Below are 20,105 nucleotides of genomic sequence, written 5' to 3' on the forward strand. Positions count from 1 at the left end.
CCTTAGGTCATTCAAGATTAGCCCACCAAGTGTTTGTGGGTCAATGTCAATTTGTTCTTTTGATTAACTGAAGAAATGTTTAGCATAGATCTTGAGATCGTCTATCACTCATTGTCTCTACGATAGAACATCCTCTACATGACCCAACACTGTCAATTTCAATCACTAGAATTGGCTCAACACAGTCTAATAGTTATTTTCCAAATGTTTGAATTTTAATTGTTTAATTTATTAACATTTGAAGTTTTAATTCAATATAAAGTTATATATACTATTATTTATTTATATTGATTAGATTTCAATTTTATATATTAAATTATATTTTAGAAAAACAAATTAAAAATTTATTATCTTATTATCTTTGTTTATGAGTCGGCAGAAGTCATTAGGGTCGTTTTGGTATAAGAAAATTGGACATCCGTGAACTAGTGTAGTTCATTGGTAAGACAAGGTCCAAATGTATGATACCAAAAGATAGAGAAGATTGATGTGTCTCTCCTAATAATGTCTCCGAAATTGAGGAATTATTTCCTAGCACACCACATCATTCTATCAAACAAGTACAGCTCAAACCTGACTTAGCAGGGAGAATGGTGAAATAAGTCATCAAACTCTCAGAATTCGACATCACCTACAAGTCGTGGAGAGACAGACCTCAAAACTCAAACCTTAGCCAATTTTATAGACGAAAGCACGTCTGAGAGTACCAGAAGAAGTATCAAGCAGAGCATGAGCTCTCTAAACTCATCATCAATTTTCCCAGTTGAATAACATTATAACAAATCCTCAAATTTCAAAAATCAACTTTCCAAATACAAAATTTCAAACAGAATTGTTGACTGGGAATAAAGCATCATAAATTAAGTTGGTCAGCGTAATTCAACTGTACTATGACAAAATAATTGCAAATGCACTATGTTCTTATAAGATGCAGCGCAACAAAATTCCAGCCTGTTCTCACAAGGAATTCTGCCAACAGATACAAACTTGTGTGCCTTGGTTCCAATCTTTCATCTGCAAAATGAAACTGATGCATTAAAACATGCCCGAGCTAACATTAGGCCTTTTCTTTTCCTTCCTATGCCTCTTCTCTAATAAAATACAAAAATACAGTTTTTTTTTTTAAATAATTCCATAAAATTCAAAAGAATCCAAAAAATTTCACAGAACACCAACTCGCCGTGCAAAACAGATTTCACTTAGCCAAACAGATAATACATATATGTCTCACAATTAACACATTTTGTTGAATATGGAAAAACAAATCTAACTTTACTAATACCTTTACGACAAGAGGGTTATCAACAAACAAAAACTGGACCTTAGTTCTAAACCTAATTTTTCATGAAAACCAGTATTTCGGAAAACAAAATTAATCTTCAAGTCAGATCAAGATAAGAGGGGAAATTTTTTATAAACTTACCCTGTAGTAGCTACTTGTTTAGATAAGAAGATGGCAGTAGGATTTCCAGGGGATGGAGGATTTTCGTATAGTATAGTTACAAGAGATCCAGCTTTAGCCACAGAATCAGCATCTGCAGCAAATACAATGTCCACATCTTCCACAACCACATCTTTTGAACTTACCTTTCTCTTAATCAAGTCTGAGTTTTCCCTAAGAACCTCAACTTCACCAAATGGTAATCTCAAATCCAGGGCTTCTGCCCCAAGTTTAATTGCTTCTTCCTTCTTATTATTCAAGAAAGGCATACATATCTTCTGAATACAATCAAATTCAGAAGATTGACCTACATAAATCTGTTGTAAAGCCTCCTCTATTTCTGACTCCGGAAGGAAAGTTCGAGTATCTTTGTTAAAGCTGTTTTGGAGAATACTAAGGCACTCGGCCTTCCAACCGTCATATTGCTCATTCACATATACCAAGCATCTTCCCTTGAGCGTTGCAACTGGAGCGGATTTCTTATTTCTTTTCTTTGAGCCTGAGAGTTGCTTTTGAAGCAAATTCCTTATCCGCACAATAGAATCTTGTAGATATTTGTTGGCACTCTTTAGTGTAAGGTCAGGGGCATCCGCTGTTGGCCAACCTGCCTTCACCACAAAGCCATCCTTCTTCAAAATCTCTCTCCAAATAAACTCTGCGTAATGTGGACAGATAGGTGCTAGAAGACGTGTCTGCATATCCATAAAACGCCACACCAAGTCATGATTGTAATCTTCTATATTATCCTTATTGTTATCCTTATATGTCGATTTATACTCATCCCTTGTAATCTGAAGATTGTAAAAGCCACTCTTAAGGGCTTCTCGAAACATGTAGTTGGTGTAATTTTGTTCAGTTGTTCTGATGGCAATGTTTATCGCATTGGCAAACACACGGTCAGCTAAAGTAGACAGGGCACCCATTCTCATAGAAGATTCTGCAGGCAAAATTGATTCATACCATGCAAGCTCTTTGGTGAGGTCCAGAATTGCGGAATTTGCTTTCGCGGAGTCAAAATTTGCATCATCGACGCCATCACCAGCATCGGCCAAAGAGAACCGTGTAGCATCAGCAGAAAACTCCCCAATTGCCTGTCGAAGAGTTTTGAAATTTCCAGTGGACTTGGACATTTTATTAGCATTGAGCGTTAAGTGGCCATTGCATCTAAACCCACGAGGCCAGTAATGTTTGGGCATACTTGCAGTGTGGTTGTAAATGCAGAAGGTAAGGTGATTTGAGATAAGATCTTTACCAGAAACCCGGAGATCAAATGGATACCAGTACTCAAACTCGAGCTTCATTATTTCTAAAAGGGATGTTGAAATATCGGTGGACTTAGGAAGAGGTCCATCACAGAAAATATAACCCCAGACATCATCGGTCAGTTGTTGAGGTTTGATAGATGATTCACTGGATCCATACATGTCACCGTCCTGTAAATAATGTGCAATAGTGTAATAAGCCATGTAAATGGTAGAATCCGACAAAGACTCAACTAGGAGCTGTTCATCCCATGGTATGCGTGTCCCAAGACCAAATGATCGTGAGCAAGCCCACTGGTTCAACCAGCCTAAAGTATGCTCAAATATATGCCGCGTCTCCTTGAAATACAGGCCCATGATAGACAGGCATTCATAGGCTAACGTCTTCCACTCTGATTCCCCGTATGTAATATACCACTGATTTGTCAGAGCTACAACACATTCATCACCAGATCTTGACATCACCGGCATCACTGGCTCACTGTACACAATAGCTTGACCTGAGTGCCAAAATAAAGAAAATCAAGTAATGAGCATAAGATGACTCACAATAATATGGAGAAACGGAAAAAAAAAATTACTAACATTTATTTATGGAAAATGCTTATTAGTAAGAAAATAGAAAAACAAGAAATGCAAGAATAAATCCCAACCATCCATTATCACCACAACCCCCATGATCTTTATTAAAAAGGAAATTAAATTTAAAATTAATTTAAAATTTTCCACTAAAATAGTGACACATATTCATTCTTGCATTTCTTCTTCAAATTCCTTCGTACTAATTAACACTACTCTTTATTTATATATGCCAAAAAGTAATGCAAATCATTAATTAGTTCAATTTCTGTTCTTCATTAGCACAAAACTTTTCTACAAGGAAAATACACCAAAAGAGCAAAAGAAAGCCTGTGAAGTCAGAATACTAACCAGTTTTCAAAAGCTTGCTCCTAATCAAGGGCGTAGCTTCTTAGACTTTCTTTCCAGAATATTCTCCAACAATCATAGTTCCTTCATTGAATCCTTTCAAGCATGTCCGGTTCTTGGCTTCTGCAAGTTTGTCTTTCTCGTTCTGACTTTTAATATTCATCTGCAGGCAAACCGTCTCGGCGCACTTATTTCCAAACGACGGAACATCAATGATAGGCACAATCTCGAACGGAAACACCCATTCATCTTTCACACTGTACTTTGCCCTAAACGCCGGTTTTGACTTGAAATCATGCAACGCCATGTAATCATCAGGGGCATCACTGGGCACGCTGGTCACCACCCCGGTAGCTTTATCCATCAAAATAGACAACATAGGGAGTGCATATATAATTTCATAAAAGGAAAGAGGAGATTTCAGTGGAAGTCCAATCAAATCATGACCCGTAAGCTCAAGAAAGCAAGTTGGTTTCTGAGGTACCCTAGAGTGATTCTGGTAAGCAAGATTAAGAGCTGCCCTGGGCGCCATAACAAAAACCTCTGTTTCATTGATTTCAAATGCACCATATTTCCCATCAGGCAACACCCATGCATTTGTTTGACCATACATAGTCTCGGGTCTCAACGTCGCCGCAGCAAGAGAAACCTTCTTTCCTTCCAAAACCTTAAGCTTTTCAGGGAAAGGCGATACCAACTCCATCTTAATAATAGTATACTCTTGAGGCTGAACACCCTTACCACTAGCCTTATCATGATCAGCACAAGGTTGTCCATCCAAAGGTGAACAAATTGTATATCCAACATCCTTAACAATCTTCCCCAATGACTTCAATTTCCTCATCTGCCACCTAACAAAAGAATCAAAGTAAGGTTTCATATCGGTTGTAATGAACGACCTTCTCCAATCACAACCTAAGCCAAAAGCCTTAAGATCCTCCATAACCAACTGTGGAAAATAAGATAACCACTTATAAGGATCTTGAAACTCGGAAATCTCAGCATCAGATATCCCAACACACCTCAAAATCTCCCATTGATAAGCCTGTCCACTTGATTTTGCTGCAGCCTTAGATTTCTTTCCTTTAAACTTAGGCAGGGCAGCATTTTCATCATCATCAGGAAAAACCGGAGGATTACCAAACTGCTGAATCTCTCTAGCAAGTTTATCAGCAGAAGCTTTAATCGGCATACCAGAACAATGAAAAGCGAAAGGTAACAACACGTTTGCACCGCGGAGACGATGAAACGCGGCAGCAAATTCGAGTTTGGAAAGCAAATAAGCGTGACCTAAATGTAAGTAATCGTTCGTGTAAGGAAAAGGGAAAGTTCCGAAGAATTTTTGACCTCGTTCGGGTGGTTTATCACCAGGTTCAGATTTGAAAACTTGCTCCTCTTCCCACCATTGTTGAACTTTGACTTCGATTTCCCGAAGACGGTCTCTACGAGCTAACTTTTTTCCACCATCTGTACCCATATCAGATATTACCCGAACACCTGATAATCGACTTTGAAGGTTATCAGAGAAGAGAACTAGGTTTGGGACATTGAACTAGCGAGCGACTGTGAATGTGAAAGAAGAAGAACTAGGGTTTTTTTTGTTCACTTTCTTAAATTGTTGAGCTTAAAAAGATTTTGCAGAATAGTGAAGTTACTTGCCCCACAAGTTAACTTCCTTACCCAACTATTATAGATTTTCTATTTTCATAACATAATATATTTTTATTATTTTCCATTTTATATAAATAAAAAATTAAAAGACCTTAAAATAAAAATATAATAGATATATAATAAATGTATTTGCGATGAAATTTGTATCAATTTAAAATAAAATCTAATCATACTAAATTATAATCTTACAATATCTCCATCAATTTTTTTCTTCTAAATTTTAAGAATTAGGTTTTTTGTTTTCTAATAGCGAGCGGCTGTGGCCTATGAGTGTGAAAGTAGAAGAATTAGGTTTTTTGTTTTTTAATAGCGAGTGGCTGTGAGCGTGAAATTAGAATAATTAGGATTTTTATTTTTTAACTAGTAACAAACTCACGGGTTCTGGTACAAGACGCACATTTGTTTCAGATTTATATTTTTTAATTAAAAAAATGTATATTAAAAGTAATTAATATTTTGTGGAAAAAAAATAAGAATAATTAACATTAAATCGTGTCTAAAAAATTAGGAACAAAATTGAAAGCATCAAAATTAAATTGTATCTAAATAGCCTTTTGTATCTTCATGTTTTCGTTAATATTCAATATTGTGATCAGTAACTTCATTTTCCCGTTAATATTCAATATTGTGATCAGTTATAACTTCATGTTCCCGTTAATATTCAATATTGTGATCAGTTATAACTTCATGTTACTGTTGAAGTAGGTAAAGCGGCAAGCAACAAAAGTTTTGGAAATATTTATCCGGGAATTTATCGTGTCCACGGAGATTAGTGCTATTGAACTGTCGTTCGACGGATTCTTTGTTCTTGAGTTTGGGTTAAATGGGTTTTAAGTAAACAAGGAAAATATAACATATGAACATAAAAAGAATTCATTCTTGATAGAGAATAACTTATCTGGTTTGAATCTAAACTACTCCTCACAAACTTAGATTTATCACTCCGTCGTACTCAATCTACAATACTTGTCAGAATCATCACATATCCCTCACATCAATGCCCATGTCTGTAACACCGACGAGAGTTCAACTATATTTTTCTTTCGACGATGTCTCAACAGTTCGAACAACATAGAGGCATTAAACTTAGATATTATGTGGATGTTAACCCCACTCCTATCTCTAGATTCTAAAGCTAACAGATCTCCCCCTAATCAAGATTTATGATGTCTATTTCTACAATAACACAAATCCAAAACATTTAAGCAAAAAGATCAAGGAAACACCGATTAAGATTCGTAAACCAAACTTTATACAACTAATAGAAAGAGTAACAAACATCCATGGGTTTAGAGTAATTTACTTTAATTATTGGATTGATCCTAATTAATTAAATCGATTTAAAAAGCATATGTGAAAAATAATAATTTTTATTGTTAAAAACAATTATTTTTAATGTTACGAGAAAAATCGAGTTTTCGATTAAATAAATTAAAGAGTCATGAAAAATATTATTTAATAAATAAAAATGTTTAAATAAATTAATTTCAATAAAAATATAAGAGAGAAAAGGAAATAAATAAAAAGGATTAATGTAATTAAAAATAAAAATAAAATTGGAAAAAACTTAGCTCTGGATCGTGTGTGGTTGCCCATTGAGGGTCTATGGTGGAGCTGCGCTGGGATCCTCCTAATCTGGCCTTTAGATCTGATGGCAGTGGAGATGAATGATGTGGATTTGAGGGTGTATCGTGGATGCCTGGGGATCGTACGCATCCAATCTGTGAGCAAACAAATTGCAAAAATAACATGTAGAAATCTGAGATCGAACCCACGCCTCTAGTGTTAAAACAACACTCCCAGCCGTCTCAACTACCTGCACGTGGTGTTAGTGTAATGAAAAGAAAATAATATATAAAAAAACAAATTAATTCAATGATTCAAACCAAAAGTCTTCGCGTGGGTCCCTGCATGACGCTGCATCCAATCAGAGAGAGGGAGGGCGCCTTTTGAACGTTGACTGGCCAATAGCGTATGGAGAGAGATTCTGAAATTCTGACCGGCCAATATGGATTACACACGCGCGTGGTCAACGTTAAGAGCCCGGTCTTCATCTTCAACCTACTGACCTGCGGATTTTCTTGCAGAATCTTCCACAAAATTACCTGCGAATTTTACCTTCGAATTTCCTGCAACTTCGAAACCTATGAAAAACGATATGAATAAGAAAACCTTAACGTCCAGATTACATAAATCGGCCATGGAGAATCCAATGGTGGCCTTTGTTTGGCCTGAAACCTCCTGTATAGAGAGATACGAACAAAAAAAGAGATGTGCCCTAACAATGGCGTGTTGCATTATAGGGCTTATAAATCTAAACTATCGGTTCCAATCACTTCTGAACAACATCACAAACTCGTCAGTAGCATTAGTTCTCATGGAAACATCGTAAATAATCAAAAACGAAAACATTCACATAAAGGATATTATGAACATGGCATATGCAATCCATGTAGTATGAGACTTGTTTAGTGATTCATTCTTACTATACAACACCTTAGGGACGAGATTGGATGACTGAGAAGTCTTGAAATTGGTTGAATTGAAGGACCCAAGTTGCCCTAGCTTTATGAAATTTTCTCTTCTTGAAACCCTAGTCCCTTGCTCCTTTTTTTCCTTCCGCCTTGGATGCAAGTGTTAGCTATATATAAGTGAAGATGTTAGGTCAAATTTTTTGGAAAGAAATTGTGTGATTGATGACTTGAAAATATTGAAAAAAAATTGATTTATTTTGTATGAAACCTTTCTATTTTCATTCAATCAATCTCTTCCCAATCAAATATTTGATTTAATTGAGTCCTAAGAATGATATTTGAGTGAAAAGATTGAATCATATACCAATTTGATCTTTATTTTATTTTTTCTTGATTTAAATTGAATAAAAATCAAAAATAAATAAAATAAAAATTCAAAACCATGCTTGAACGAAATTCCCTGGCCCTCAAGGTATTTCTTGGGCCCTCATGTGATCCAAAACAAAGCCCCATAATTTAATTTGCTATTTTTGATATTTTACCCAATTTATTTTGCATTTAAATGAATAAAATTAAAATAAATATAAATAAAACTGCCAAAAGTATGAGAATTATTTTATAGGTCCTTATTTGGGTCATATATGTGTTTGAAGTCCAACACTTAGGCCCATTAACTCAAAAGTCCAAAATTGACCAATTAAGGTTTTGTGTATTTCTTGAAATTTGACCAACTTGTGCGCTTCATATCTCATTCAATATTTGTTATATGGAGATGATCCAGGACTTTTTGGAAAGCCCAAGATCTCCTCTAAAAGCCACTTTGGAACATATTTTCCATTTGGAGATTTTATCTTGATGATATTGATCCTGACAAAAAATAGCTTTTTGCGATCTTCTAGAAGGACCTGTTGAAGCATTTTTAGACTTGGCTTGTGAGAGACAGAGTTGTAGAGAATTCAATTTCCTTCAAAATGAGCTTTGGATGGGAAATTTATGATGTTCCATGTGAAAGTTATGGTTGGTCAAAGTTCAGTTGACTTTAGGTCAAGAAACCCTAATTTAGAAACTTTAGGTTTTGTTGATTTCTGAACTTTCCTTGATGAATCATGATCGATACTTGATCAAATGATGAATGATACTTCAAAATGAGTATGTTGACCAAAAATCAGGAATTTTGACTGTACTTTGACCACAGTTGACTTTTAGGTCAAATCAGTCGACTGTTGACCATTTGAGCTGTTTTGTGAATCAAAGCTTGAAATATAGTGGGCAAATTTTGGGGTATGACAGATTCCTAGAGTGATCAAGTTGCGATCTGTAGACTCTAGAAGACTTAGAGGGTATCTAAGTGGAAAACCATTGTAATCAGTTGGATTAGTGGATTAAATCCTCAGTTGAGGTAAATCACCTTGTCAGGGGTGGACTGGAGTAATTTCTTTAACAACGAACCAGGATAAAAATCATTGTGTTGATTGTTTTTATCTTACAAGTTTTTGATTTACACTTATTCAATCCCCCCTTTCTAAGTGTTTTTCACTCCTTCAGTATATGTTGTTAGATGGTTGTTATGATTTTGAACTGATATGGTGTTATGTAGTTTTCTGTTGGTTTTTTTTTGTTATGCAGGTATTTGGATTGTCTCATCATTATTTTTCCTGATGCATCATATTTGGCCGTGAATGTATGACCTTTCTTGTGATTGTGTAGCTTGCTTACCGTTTCAAACGACTTGTGCAGCTGAACTTAGCGTGTGTTGACCTAGAGAAGGTCACGGTATCAAGTGGCAACTTGTTTGGAATCGTGACAGTAAGCTTTGATGACTTGATGAGTGTAATTTCAATATGTGCTTCGGTGGTTGTAACTTAGGCTTAGGATCTAGAGATTTTCATGTAGCCTTCCTTACAATTCTTGATGTAAAGTCTTGTATTTGGTTTTCGTCTTGTAAAGAACCTTGAACGAAAATTTGGTTATTTGATCTTAGACATGTATTAAATAGTAGTGAATGATATTGATTCTTGAATTCTTGTATTTGAACTTTGAATGATTTTGAATTTATGGGCTCTTTGTAATGAATGAGAATCTTTGGATAATTTTTGTAATCTTGTAAAATTTCCCTTATGAATAACTCTGAATCCAATGAGTCCTTGAATTTATCTTTTGACTTTGTGGGCATCTCAACAATGTTTCTTCCGATTTTACCTCTAGATCTTAATGATATGAAGAATGAATGAAACTTGGATAATACTTGAATGAGCTTGAATCGAATGTTGAACTTTTCTTCAAGTAATAGAGCTTTTGCAAATATTCCAAATTCCTTCCACTTTATCTTCTAATCTTGTATGCTTGAGAACTTTGATTCATTTTACAAAGGTAAACACAAATTCGACTTCAAAGTGTTAATGAATCCAAATTCGACTTCACTTCTCAAGGAAAACTTGACTTCAATTCAATCTTCTAATCCATATCAAACTTGCATGACACACGCCAAGTAACTGAAAGAATAGAACTTAAATTCCATCTTCAATTAATGGGCCTCAATGAGCACATACCAAAAACATCTGATTCCATTATTTGAGAGGCAGCTTCATGACTTGATTTGTTCGAGAAATAACCAAAGCTTCAATCCCAAGCAACCACCCTTCATTCCACTGCCAAGTTTATTGATTAATGATGCATGATATGTTAGATGGCCTAATGGGGAGTATGTACATGGATGCAAGGCTTACGCCAGTTAGAAATAAAGGGGTATGACAAATTTGGGGTATGACAATATGTCAATTCACAAACCTCGATATGGATAAGTTAATTGCATCATCCATGCCTTTTCTTCGGTCAAATTTTGGGGTCTTCCATTATTTAATCACCTCTGATCTGAACGTACGAGAACTGGAACGCTCGCATCCTTCAATCGAAGAGTAATTAAATAGGGGTAGATGGCATACCCCAAATTTGACCCACTAAGACTTGTCACTTCTTATTTATTTTTATGGGCACAACATTTAAAATACATATGTATTAAAATATATACGTATATAAGTGTGATCAGGATTATAAAATAGGTGTGTACTTCAATTCAATCTCTTAGACTTAACATCCATAAGATGTGAGGTCATTAGGTTTTTTATTAATTAAATGGGGGTATACATTGAATAAAAGTGTGTAATTGGGCTTATTACTCATAAAATATGAGGGCCCATTTCTAAATTCAAAATTATTTTTAAACTTAGATTTTATAAACTTTCTTGGTTTATTTACAATATTTTTGGATTTATATAATTAATTGTTTAAAAATATAATAGTTTACTCGTAAATTATTTGTATATTTTTTAAATAGCAAATATTTACTCGCCTTTCATATGCTTTCAATTGGGTTTTTATTTCAAATAATCATAATTGGTAAGCAATAAGGCTTGCAAGTAAGAGGTTACGGGTTCGAATTCCACAAATGGCATTTTCACACTTTTTCTCCTATTTTTATTACCAATTTTTAAAATGTCAAATTGGGCCTTTTGGGTTGGGTTATTTCCCTTTTGGGATTTTTAACCTAAATTTCACATTATAAATATGACCTTTGACAATCCTATTGGGGGACCTTTTTCCACTTTCACGTACAAATTTTCACACATTCCCAACACACATTTTTTTCAAAATTTTTCTACGCTTCTCTTCTCCCTCCGAGGGTTTGTCTTGAACACCCCTAACCTGCCGTTGTCGATTAACTGACAACGGCCGACAAACCCTTTCCCTTTTCAAACTCAAATCTCTCAACTCAAACTCAAACCTTTTGGCCGATGATTAATCCATGATGCCTCCCTTTTTTAAAACGTTTTTTCTAAACTTTTGGCCAATGATTTCTATGAGGCATGCCTTGTTCTAATCTTTGTTTTGGTCAATGATTTAATATGAGGTCTCCCTTTTTAAAAAAAACTTTGTTTTGGCCAATGATGTTACATTGAGGCCATTTTTTTATTCTTACTATATTTTGTTTTTATTCTCGCTATGTTTTGCTATACACAGTTTTTGGCCTGTGGTCATTGTTGTCTCGATCTGACAATGACCCTATCAAAACCTCTGAGGTTTTATCCTTTTGGCCAAAGGCCTATTATTTTTTAAAATCTATTAGTCAACAATTGTTCAAACCTTCTTTAAAAAACCTAAAGACTAAATGGATCCCCTTGAGTACAAATGAGGCAAAGGGGGCCTAATACCTTCCCTTTGGCTAATTAACCTACTTACCCACAAATCTCATTTTTTAAGGTTTCCCACTTACCTAAAACAAATAGTGGGTGGCGACTCATTTGAACGTAAATTTTAAAGGCAGGTTGCTACACCGGTCTGTAGTGTACATGGTTATAAGGGGGGACGTGTTATTTCTCTTATAGTGTGTGGGACATATTATATCCTAGATCCTTTTTTCCTTCATGAGATGTTGAGTATCTCTAGTTTCCCATGTTGATTATGGATTTCTACTAGTTGTTGCTAGTTCAAAAGACCCTCTGATGGACTACCTAATGAGGCCAAACTCAGGAAGTCTTGGCAGTTGGATATCTTACCTTGGTATATAAATCAATCAGATGATTGGTGCTTTTGAGCAATCCCTGGTCAATGAGATTGAGGTGTTTTACTAAGATGTTAAGCTTTAATTATGGGAAGTGAGTTACGCTAATAGATTAACCATGTATGCCTTAACTAGGTAGTTTGGGTAGCTAATGATTCAGTGGTTTAGATCAGAAATCCACTGAGATTAGTATCTCACCCCATATTGTTGTATATAATTTTAGGTAAGCAGATACTTTGATTAAATTTCAGCTATAGATTTCTCTAAATACCCCATGAAGAGTATTTCCGTTGTGATGGAAATTTTGTTTATTCAAGGATGTATCAGTTCAACTCATGTATTATTGTAAAAAATTTAATCTAGTCCACTTCCAAATATTTGCATTAATGTATCCAGTACCAATTATTAATAATGATGGTTGTCACTCTATACATATGACTATGGGTATTACAATATGTTTCAATTTATCAATTCATAAAATAAATTCATTTAATTAAAATAAAATTTATGCAATTTATATTGGAAAAGAAAATACAAACAACATATATAAACTAATTTAAGTACCATAATGTTTGCCTCAAATGAATAACACCATAATAATTTCATAAAAATGAAATATTATACTTGTCTAATCTTAAGAGAATCATACAAGTTTGACCATATCAAAACAGTTTTTTGGAGAAAAAACTAAATTCAAATTCATACAGAATGCAGAGACAAGTTTTATAATCTAAAATTTAAGCGATCCACATCATAATTTCTCTAGATGCATGTTTGTAAATTTCCTCCATTGAATTTGTGTCATGCGAACCCTGTCTTGCCTGCAAAACTAACACAATTTAATTAAGTTATTCATGTTAAATAACTTTTTTTAAATGAATTACTAAACTATTATAGTTGTTTGGTACCAATATATTATAGTTTCAAAAAGTCTACCATGATATCACATATAACCCATAAAGACGAGAGATATCAAATTTGAAACATACATGTGCCTGAATCATGTAGAAATTTCCATTTGCGTTGCAGATAATGCTGACTGATACAACATCAATCATATATTTCTCCAATACAAAAGCAATCTTTGTCAAAAGACCCGACCTTTTAGTAGCACATATAGAGAACAGTGCTTCACCACCACATATATTTGTGACAACATTTGGAGAAGACCATGTTTGAAAAGATACTTGTTGTGGTGGAGGTAGTGATAATGCTTTTGAATTAGGATATGAAGTTACAATTGCACTAGTAGGCAAGTTATTATTATAAGTCGAGGATCCTTGACCAGCTTTGGTTGTTTCCCTTGATTCATAGGGATGCCAATGTGATTTGTTGATCACAGATGATGACTCACTTCTGAACATGGAAGCATATTTTAGCTTTTCTTGCTTCTTCTTTTCTAACTTTTCAATACTTTGTTGTAGATTTTTAATTTGCTTCACTGCTCCATCCACAATTGTTAATTTATCAGCCTACAAAATAATAATAACATTAAACATTTTAATTAGCAAGTAAATCATTATGATATGAAACCCTTACTCTAGTGGTTTTTCTCAAATGTATATTTTCTTTTATTCCTTCAGTTCACAGGAGAAAAACACTTAATATTTCTATAATCCATATTTGATTTCAAGTTCTTCTAATAAAAGCAAAAATCTAATAAAGCTCATAGATTGGTTCTTATATATGTCCCTAATAAATCCTATTTAAATAAATGCTATCATATTAATATAATTAAATAAAATTACATTTTCTTAAATACAAAGTCATATTGATCTCTTATTATTTTTTACTTATGTGAGCAAATAAAAAAAAAAACTTTAAACTAGGGAATTGGGCAACCACAATTTTAATATGAGAATTTTGGAATTCAACATTTGCTAATTCTCCTCCTCTATGACTACACCGCAACCATAATATTTTTCTAATAACATGTGGTTAAATTATTATTTTAAATTGTATACCTTAATTGTTGGATTAATCTAATGGTTCAGATTAAATGTTAGATTAACAATCAAGGTGTAAATCAAAGAGACTAATGATAGTAATTGATCCAAGTCTGATTTCAAAAAAAAAAATCCAAGATTGACATTATGTATCTAATTTAAATCTCTACAAATTACGATAACAAAAAATATTTGAGTCATTTAATTTAGAAAATTTAATGTACATAGTGTACGAAATAATTGAATATTTTATTTTTTATTTAAAGAACTGTAGTTAGATAAAGATTTTGAGAGTCACTCTCAATAAAGAAAAATCCATCTTTTGTGGTTATCCTAATCTACTTAATATTGATTTTTTAACCTACTCGATGATAAAAAATTAACATAGTATATTAAAAAAAGAGAGATATTTTCATCCTATTAATTAATATAATATTTGTCCAAGTTGAAAATTATGATAACCATGACATTGATCATTAGATAAAATTCAATGGAGAAAAGAAACATTTGTTTTCAAATAATTAAAATTACTACTCTATTTGGTTCAACTTAAGTGACGTCTAAATAAATAGTACATAATCTATTTGATCATGCAATGATTATCCTTAAATTAATTTAAGATGAAAATGAAATTACCTAGAAGGTAGTTCAGGAACCAAAGCATGAAGGTTAGAGAACAAGTTACTCATTTTCTTTCTCCTTTCTCTCTCAGTCAAGATATGTATTTCATGATCTGGATCACGATACTTTTCATCTTTTCCTCCCCCGTTTGTATCATTCTCACTTCTAATCACAACTCCATTTCGGCTTCGTTTTTTATTCACAAGAACTTCTCCTTTATTAAGTCCTTCTTTATGATTCAATGACTTCATATCTAATTGTTGTTTGCTACTCTCACCTATGTTTTTAGAATTTGTGAGATCACTCCAGAGTTGATTTTCACTCATGGTCATGTCTATCTTTAAAAAATAAATAAAGTATAAGAAAGATAAAAGAGGTTAGAAAAGAAGAGAAGATAATTGATATATTTATATAAAAATATAGTAGAGTTTCGTGGAAATTACTACGAAAAATAATATAAATATAAAAATAAATAAAAATAGAGAACTTAGTATAGAAGTATCTAAATCTTATTCATAATGCAGTTTTTTTTTTTTTTTAAATCCTAGCAAATATTGAGAAACTAATCATATTGATATTTATCTTAAAAATTACACACCACATAAAACTAACACTATATGCATGGTTTGTGTTAAAGTGGGTTTATTGAAATTTCTGTGTGCGACAGTTATTTCGGTAAATATAATATACGGTATTAGAAAATTCATGTGTTCCTTGGATTTGGACAAACCGAAATATTGAAATGAATAATTTATTAATTATTAAAGAACTATTTTTAATTATTTAAATAATAAATATAATTACAAGTAATTATATAATTAATATTCTTAAATACATTTGATGCATATGGTATGGAGTTTTATATCCTATCCACCTAGTTAGATAGAAGTTTTATATTCCTATTAGTTATGGAGTTTTAAAATTGTATTCTCTTAATATTACTGCTAGTTAAAAGATCTAGAAGATGCAATTTTAAGTTAAGAAATTTCTAGGAAAAGTTATTATCAAGTTATTAAATTTATTATAATTTTTAGTTACCTTGAATTTATTTGGTAGCGCGGGTTAAATTAATTGAAAATTTTAATTTATTAATTAATAAATTTATATAAATATATGACATGGCATAAAATGGTTGGACGATAGTTACATACTTAATCAAACTCCAAACCACCATTGTGGTCACCTAAATTTAATTAATTTCAATCAGTTTATATGGTAATCTTTATATTATGATTCATACAAAGAATATTTTATTAAAAAATAATTAGTTACACATTTTTTTCATTCCATAACGTAATTTGTTTATCTTTTTACTTCTAATTCACTTAAGTCTACCTTTAACCTTTTCTCTTAAAAAATTATTTTATAATATCAAATATACATAATAATTCTCTCTAAAGAAATCATTAAAAGATTAAACTAAAATAAACATTTTCAAAATAGTCCATTATATGTTTTAACATTTTCTTAGCGTTACTAATAATTCTACTTGCAAACCCATATTGTTTAGGTAAGAAATATGCCACACTAAAAGTGTGTCTCATGATACTTTTTAAAACTTAATTTCTTCACAAACACGTAAAGTTAATATTAAAAATATTTATAAATTATTATTAAATATGCTGTTAAATAAGGAGTATGTGTTTTTCACTCTTAAAAGAAAAATATTTTTTCATATACGCCTTTAATCCATATAAATGAAATTATTAAGAGAAAATAGAAAGAAAAAATATATAATATGTGATTAAAACCCGCATTACATGTATATTGAATGTAGGGTTTTAATTATAATATAAAAAGTATTATTGATATTAAAATTGTAACGCCTAGAGCTGTCAAAATAGGCCGAAACCCATGGGCCGGTCCATTTGGCCTGAAAAATTTTAGGGTCTGGGTCTCATTTTTCGAGCCCATTTACATCCGGGACTTTTTTAGCCCAGCCCTAAAAAATATGGGTCGGTCTGTATGGGCCATGGGTAGCCCACCGGCCCGAAAAAATTAAATATTTTTAATATAATTAAAATTTATCCTTTCCTAATTATAATTATTATAAAAATTTATAACATTTTCTTGTTATAATTATCATAAAATTATAATTGTCATGAATATTTATAACTTAAAATTTGTTGGAACAAGTTATTTAATTATTTGTGCTACATTATAAGTTAACTTATATGGATTATTTAGAAATTATAATTTTGGATATAAAATTTAATATATATATATATATATATATATATATATATATATATATATATATATATATATATATATATATATATATATATATATATATATAATGTGTTCTTGCATGCAATTATATGGTTACTTACAAAAATAAGGAGAAAATTTTAATTTTTTATAGAAATGGGCCCGTTTAGGGCCGAAGCCCATTTAGGGCCGGGTAGCCCGCAACCCAGACAGGGCCGGGCCTGGGTAGTAAAATTAGAGCTCATTTAAAAATGGGTTTTTTGGGCCCATCCCTAAAAAGCCCGAAGCCCATATGGGCCGGGTAGCCCATATTGACAGCTCTAGTAACGCCCAAACATAATACACGTCTAGAATCACATTATATTAAGTATTAGTTTGGTATTGAGTGTATATATTTAGTGTCTAGATGTCATCTCAAAACATGTATGATACGACTTATAACAAAATATTGTATATGAATTATAAAGATGCATATACAAAGGTCCTTCATAAGATCACATAACGGAACAAAACATGATATAACAGAGACTTCAAGTCTTCATGTCGCATTGTTTTTACCTATGGCCTTCTTCGAGCTACCTGAAAATCAATAACATGAATGGGATGAGATACTACAACTCTATGGAGTTTCCCTATCTTATGGGTCCACTCAACTCTAAAGGGTTTCCCTGCCCAAAATCCTATTCCACTAGTACTACACTCGCACACTACGATATAAATAAAAGACTCGAAGCTTAATATTGCTTCATACATCATGTGAAAGTTGATGTCCTACGTACACTTGCTATGTAGAATAATATAAGCTACATATGTTGACCACGTTGAATCAAATTGACGAACAACTAAATCTGCTGCCCACGCAAGTAAGTTTTTACAAATGTTTTTGCCCTTTTCTATTAGATTATGTCCATTAAGGTAGTTTCCAGAACTACCCACCCCATCTCTTAGGATCATGTCTAGTAAGGTGGTATCCAGAGTTTTTTCCTACCTTCCTCTTACCGAATCTTCTTCTCCTACATTTCAAACTACAAATTAAAAGAGCCATAGAAATCGAACTTTCACCAACTATATTCCATCTTAATAAAATCACTATATCAGTATGTACCGAGGGTTGAAGTGTCACCACATTTCCGAGAATTTCTCACAGGTGAATACCATTTCAATCCTAGGGTATTCTCACTTACCAAGTATTTTCCATTAGGTATGAACACACGTAATAAATATAAATACTTTGATAACTCATCCTAATTGATTAACCTATGAGACCGTCGTCTTTAACCCTCCTTACTTGCTTATCGTACATGATCATCGAGAGTTTCTGCTTTCATTAAACCTCACTCGACCTTTCATAACAGTGCAATATAAGGATACTTCAACTACACCAACTAGCATTCACCTAGTTTACTTAGACTCGGTGAGTTTACGAATGTTTTACCCCTTTCTCTTAGACTACGTTCACACACCTCTAAGAATTTATCATGGTTCATACGTGATTCACATGCTAAACCAATCGTAGTCAATCATGAATTTAGCATACTATCATGGTACCACACTACCATTACAAGTTTCACCACTTCAAGTGATATAATACAAGCAAGCAAGTGAAAATACTAAAGTTATAGGGAGTGTAATTGGTTACACTAAAAGTGTAATCGATTACATACCCATTTTGTTTCAAAAGAAACATAGTCCCTTGGATGTTAATCAGTTAAACCAAAATTATAATTTGTTACATACCCATTATCTTAAAGAAAAACTGAAAATATCAGGGCGGTAATCGATTACACTATAAGTGTAATTAGTTACACCTCTGCCTAAATTCACAAATAACCCAGGTTCTGTCAACTGATTACACTTAGAGTGTAATAGATTGCAGTATGCTACTTTTTTGAAAAATCATGGTTTAACTCAATTTTCAGCATACTGTTAACATGCTTAGAGGATCACAACACACCTAAAATAGCACATGAAAGTTATCAACATATATGACCACACCATGTTCTACATGCACTCACAAAATACACATAATTCACCTATTCTAAACAAGATTCAACCATCCTACATGAACCTTAACATGCATTTTGGTTAGAATCTAACTAGAAACTCCACCTTTAAGATAAAAACTTGATTTTTTGATGTTTGGAGGTTAGATGATGATGATCCTTGTGGTGTTTCATCACTTTCTTGTCTTGCATGCTCCTAAGGTTCCACAAATTCACACGTACAATGATGAGAAATGATGATGAATTATTCTATGATATGAATTAGCAGATACATAAATTGCACTAATTCTATGATATGAGAAATGATCCTTGTGGTGTTTCATCACTTTATTATCTTGCATGCTCTCTTCTCTTAATATAATTAGCAGATACATAAATTGCACTAATTCTATGATATGAATTATTATAAATAACTTGAAAGATAACATGTTAGTCAAAGATTTGGACCATAAATTAGGTTCTATCGAAGACCTATTATTAAGAGAAAAATTTTTCTAGTATAAAAAAATTATATCAAACTTGTGATGGTAACACAATCTTTTAAGAGAAAAGGGGATGTGCACTGACTGTGTAAATTATTTTTACACTGTCAACCAATATAATGACAACTATGTATCTTACCAAGTCACCCTTTAAATTTTAAATTAATGATATGATTTGGCACTTTAAAATAATCTGATTGGATGTCTGTGTAATACTTTTTTACACCGACAGTACACTACCATTAAACTCATCTTTTAAAAACCAATTGGAAAGATGTGTTGACTATCCCCAAATATTCTAAAAAAGACACCTCATTTGAACGGTTTATTATAACCTACTATATAGAAGGTTAATTTGTAATTTCTTCTCTTTACCTTTCTCCTCTTTCTTTATTTTCTTTTCATTATTTCTTAATTCTATATACAATACTTCATTACCTTAAATGGAACGACAATACAAAGAAAAATATTTTGTTTGTTTGTACTTTATGATTTCACATCTCTCCCAT

At 32.6% G+C, this 20,105-nt stretch overlaps 1 protein-coding gene and 1 pseudogene across 1 annotated transcript in view; both read right to left on the reverse strand.

The window, feature by feature from the left end:
* Positions 1 to 716: 716 nt before the first annotated feature.
* LOC131607136 (leucine--tRNA ligase, cytoplasmic-like) lies at positions 717 to 5,256 on the reverse strand (annotated as a pseudogene).
* Positions 5,257 to 12,909: 7,653 nt separating this feature from the next.
* LOC131602227 (transcription factor bHLH95-like) overlaps positions 12,910 to 20,105 on the reverse strand; it is a 67,375-nt gene continuing 60,179 nt past the window's right edge. Inside the window, exons 2-3 of the mRNA XM_058874276.1 lie at positions 13,323 to 13,805; positions 12,910 to 13,154 (exon numbers count right to left, since the gene is read on the reverse strand). Coding sequence (XP_058730259.1) covers positions 13,071 to 13,154; positions 13,323 to 13,805 — 567 coding nt within the window. The 3' untranslated portion in view covers positions 12,910 to 13,070. The remainder of the gene's footprint in view (positions 13,155 to 13,322; positions 13,806 to 20,105) is intronic.

This window comes from Vicia villosa, linkage group LG5, assembly GCF_029867415.1.
Source record: "Vicia villosa cultivar HV-30 ecotype Madison, WI linkage group LG5, Vvil1.0, whole genome shotgun sequence".
Classification (NCBI taxonomy): Eukaryota; Viridiplantae; Streptophyta; class Magnoliopsida; order Fabales; family Fabaceae; genus Vicia; species Vicia villosa.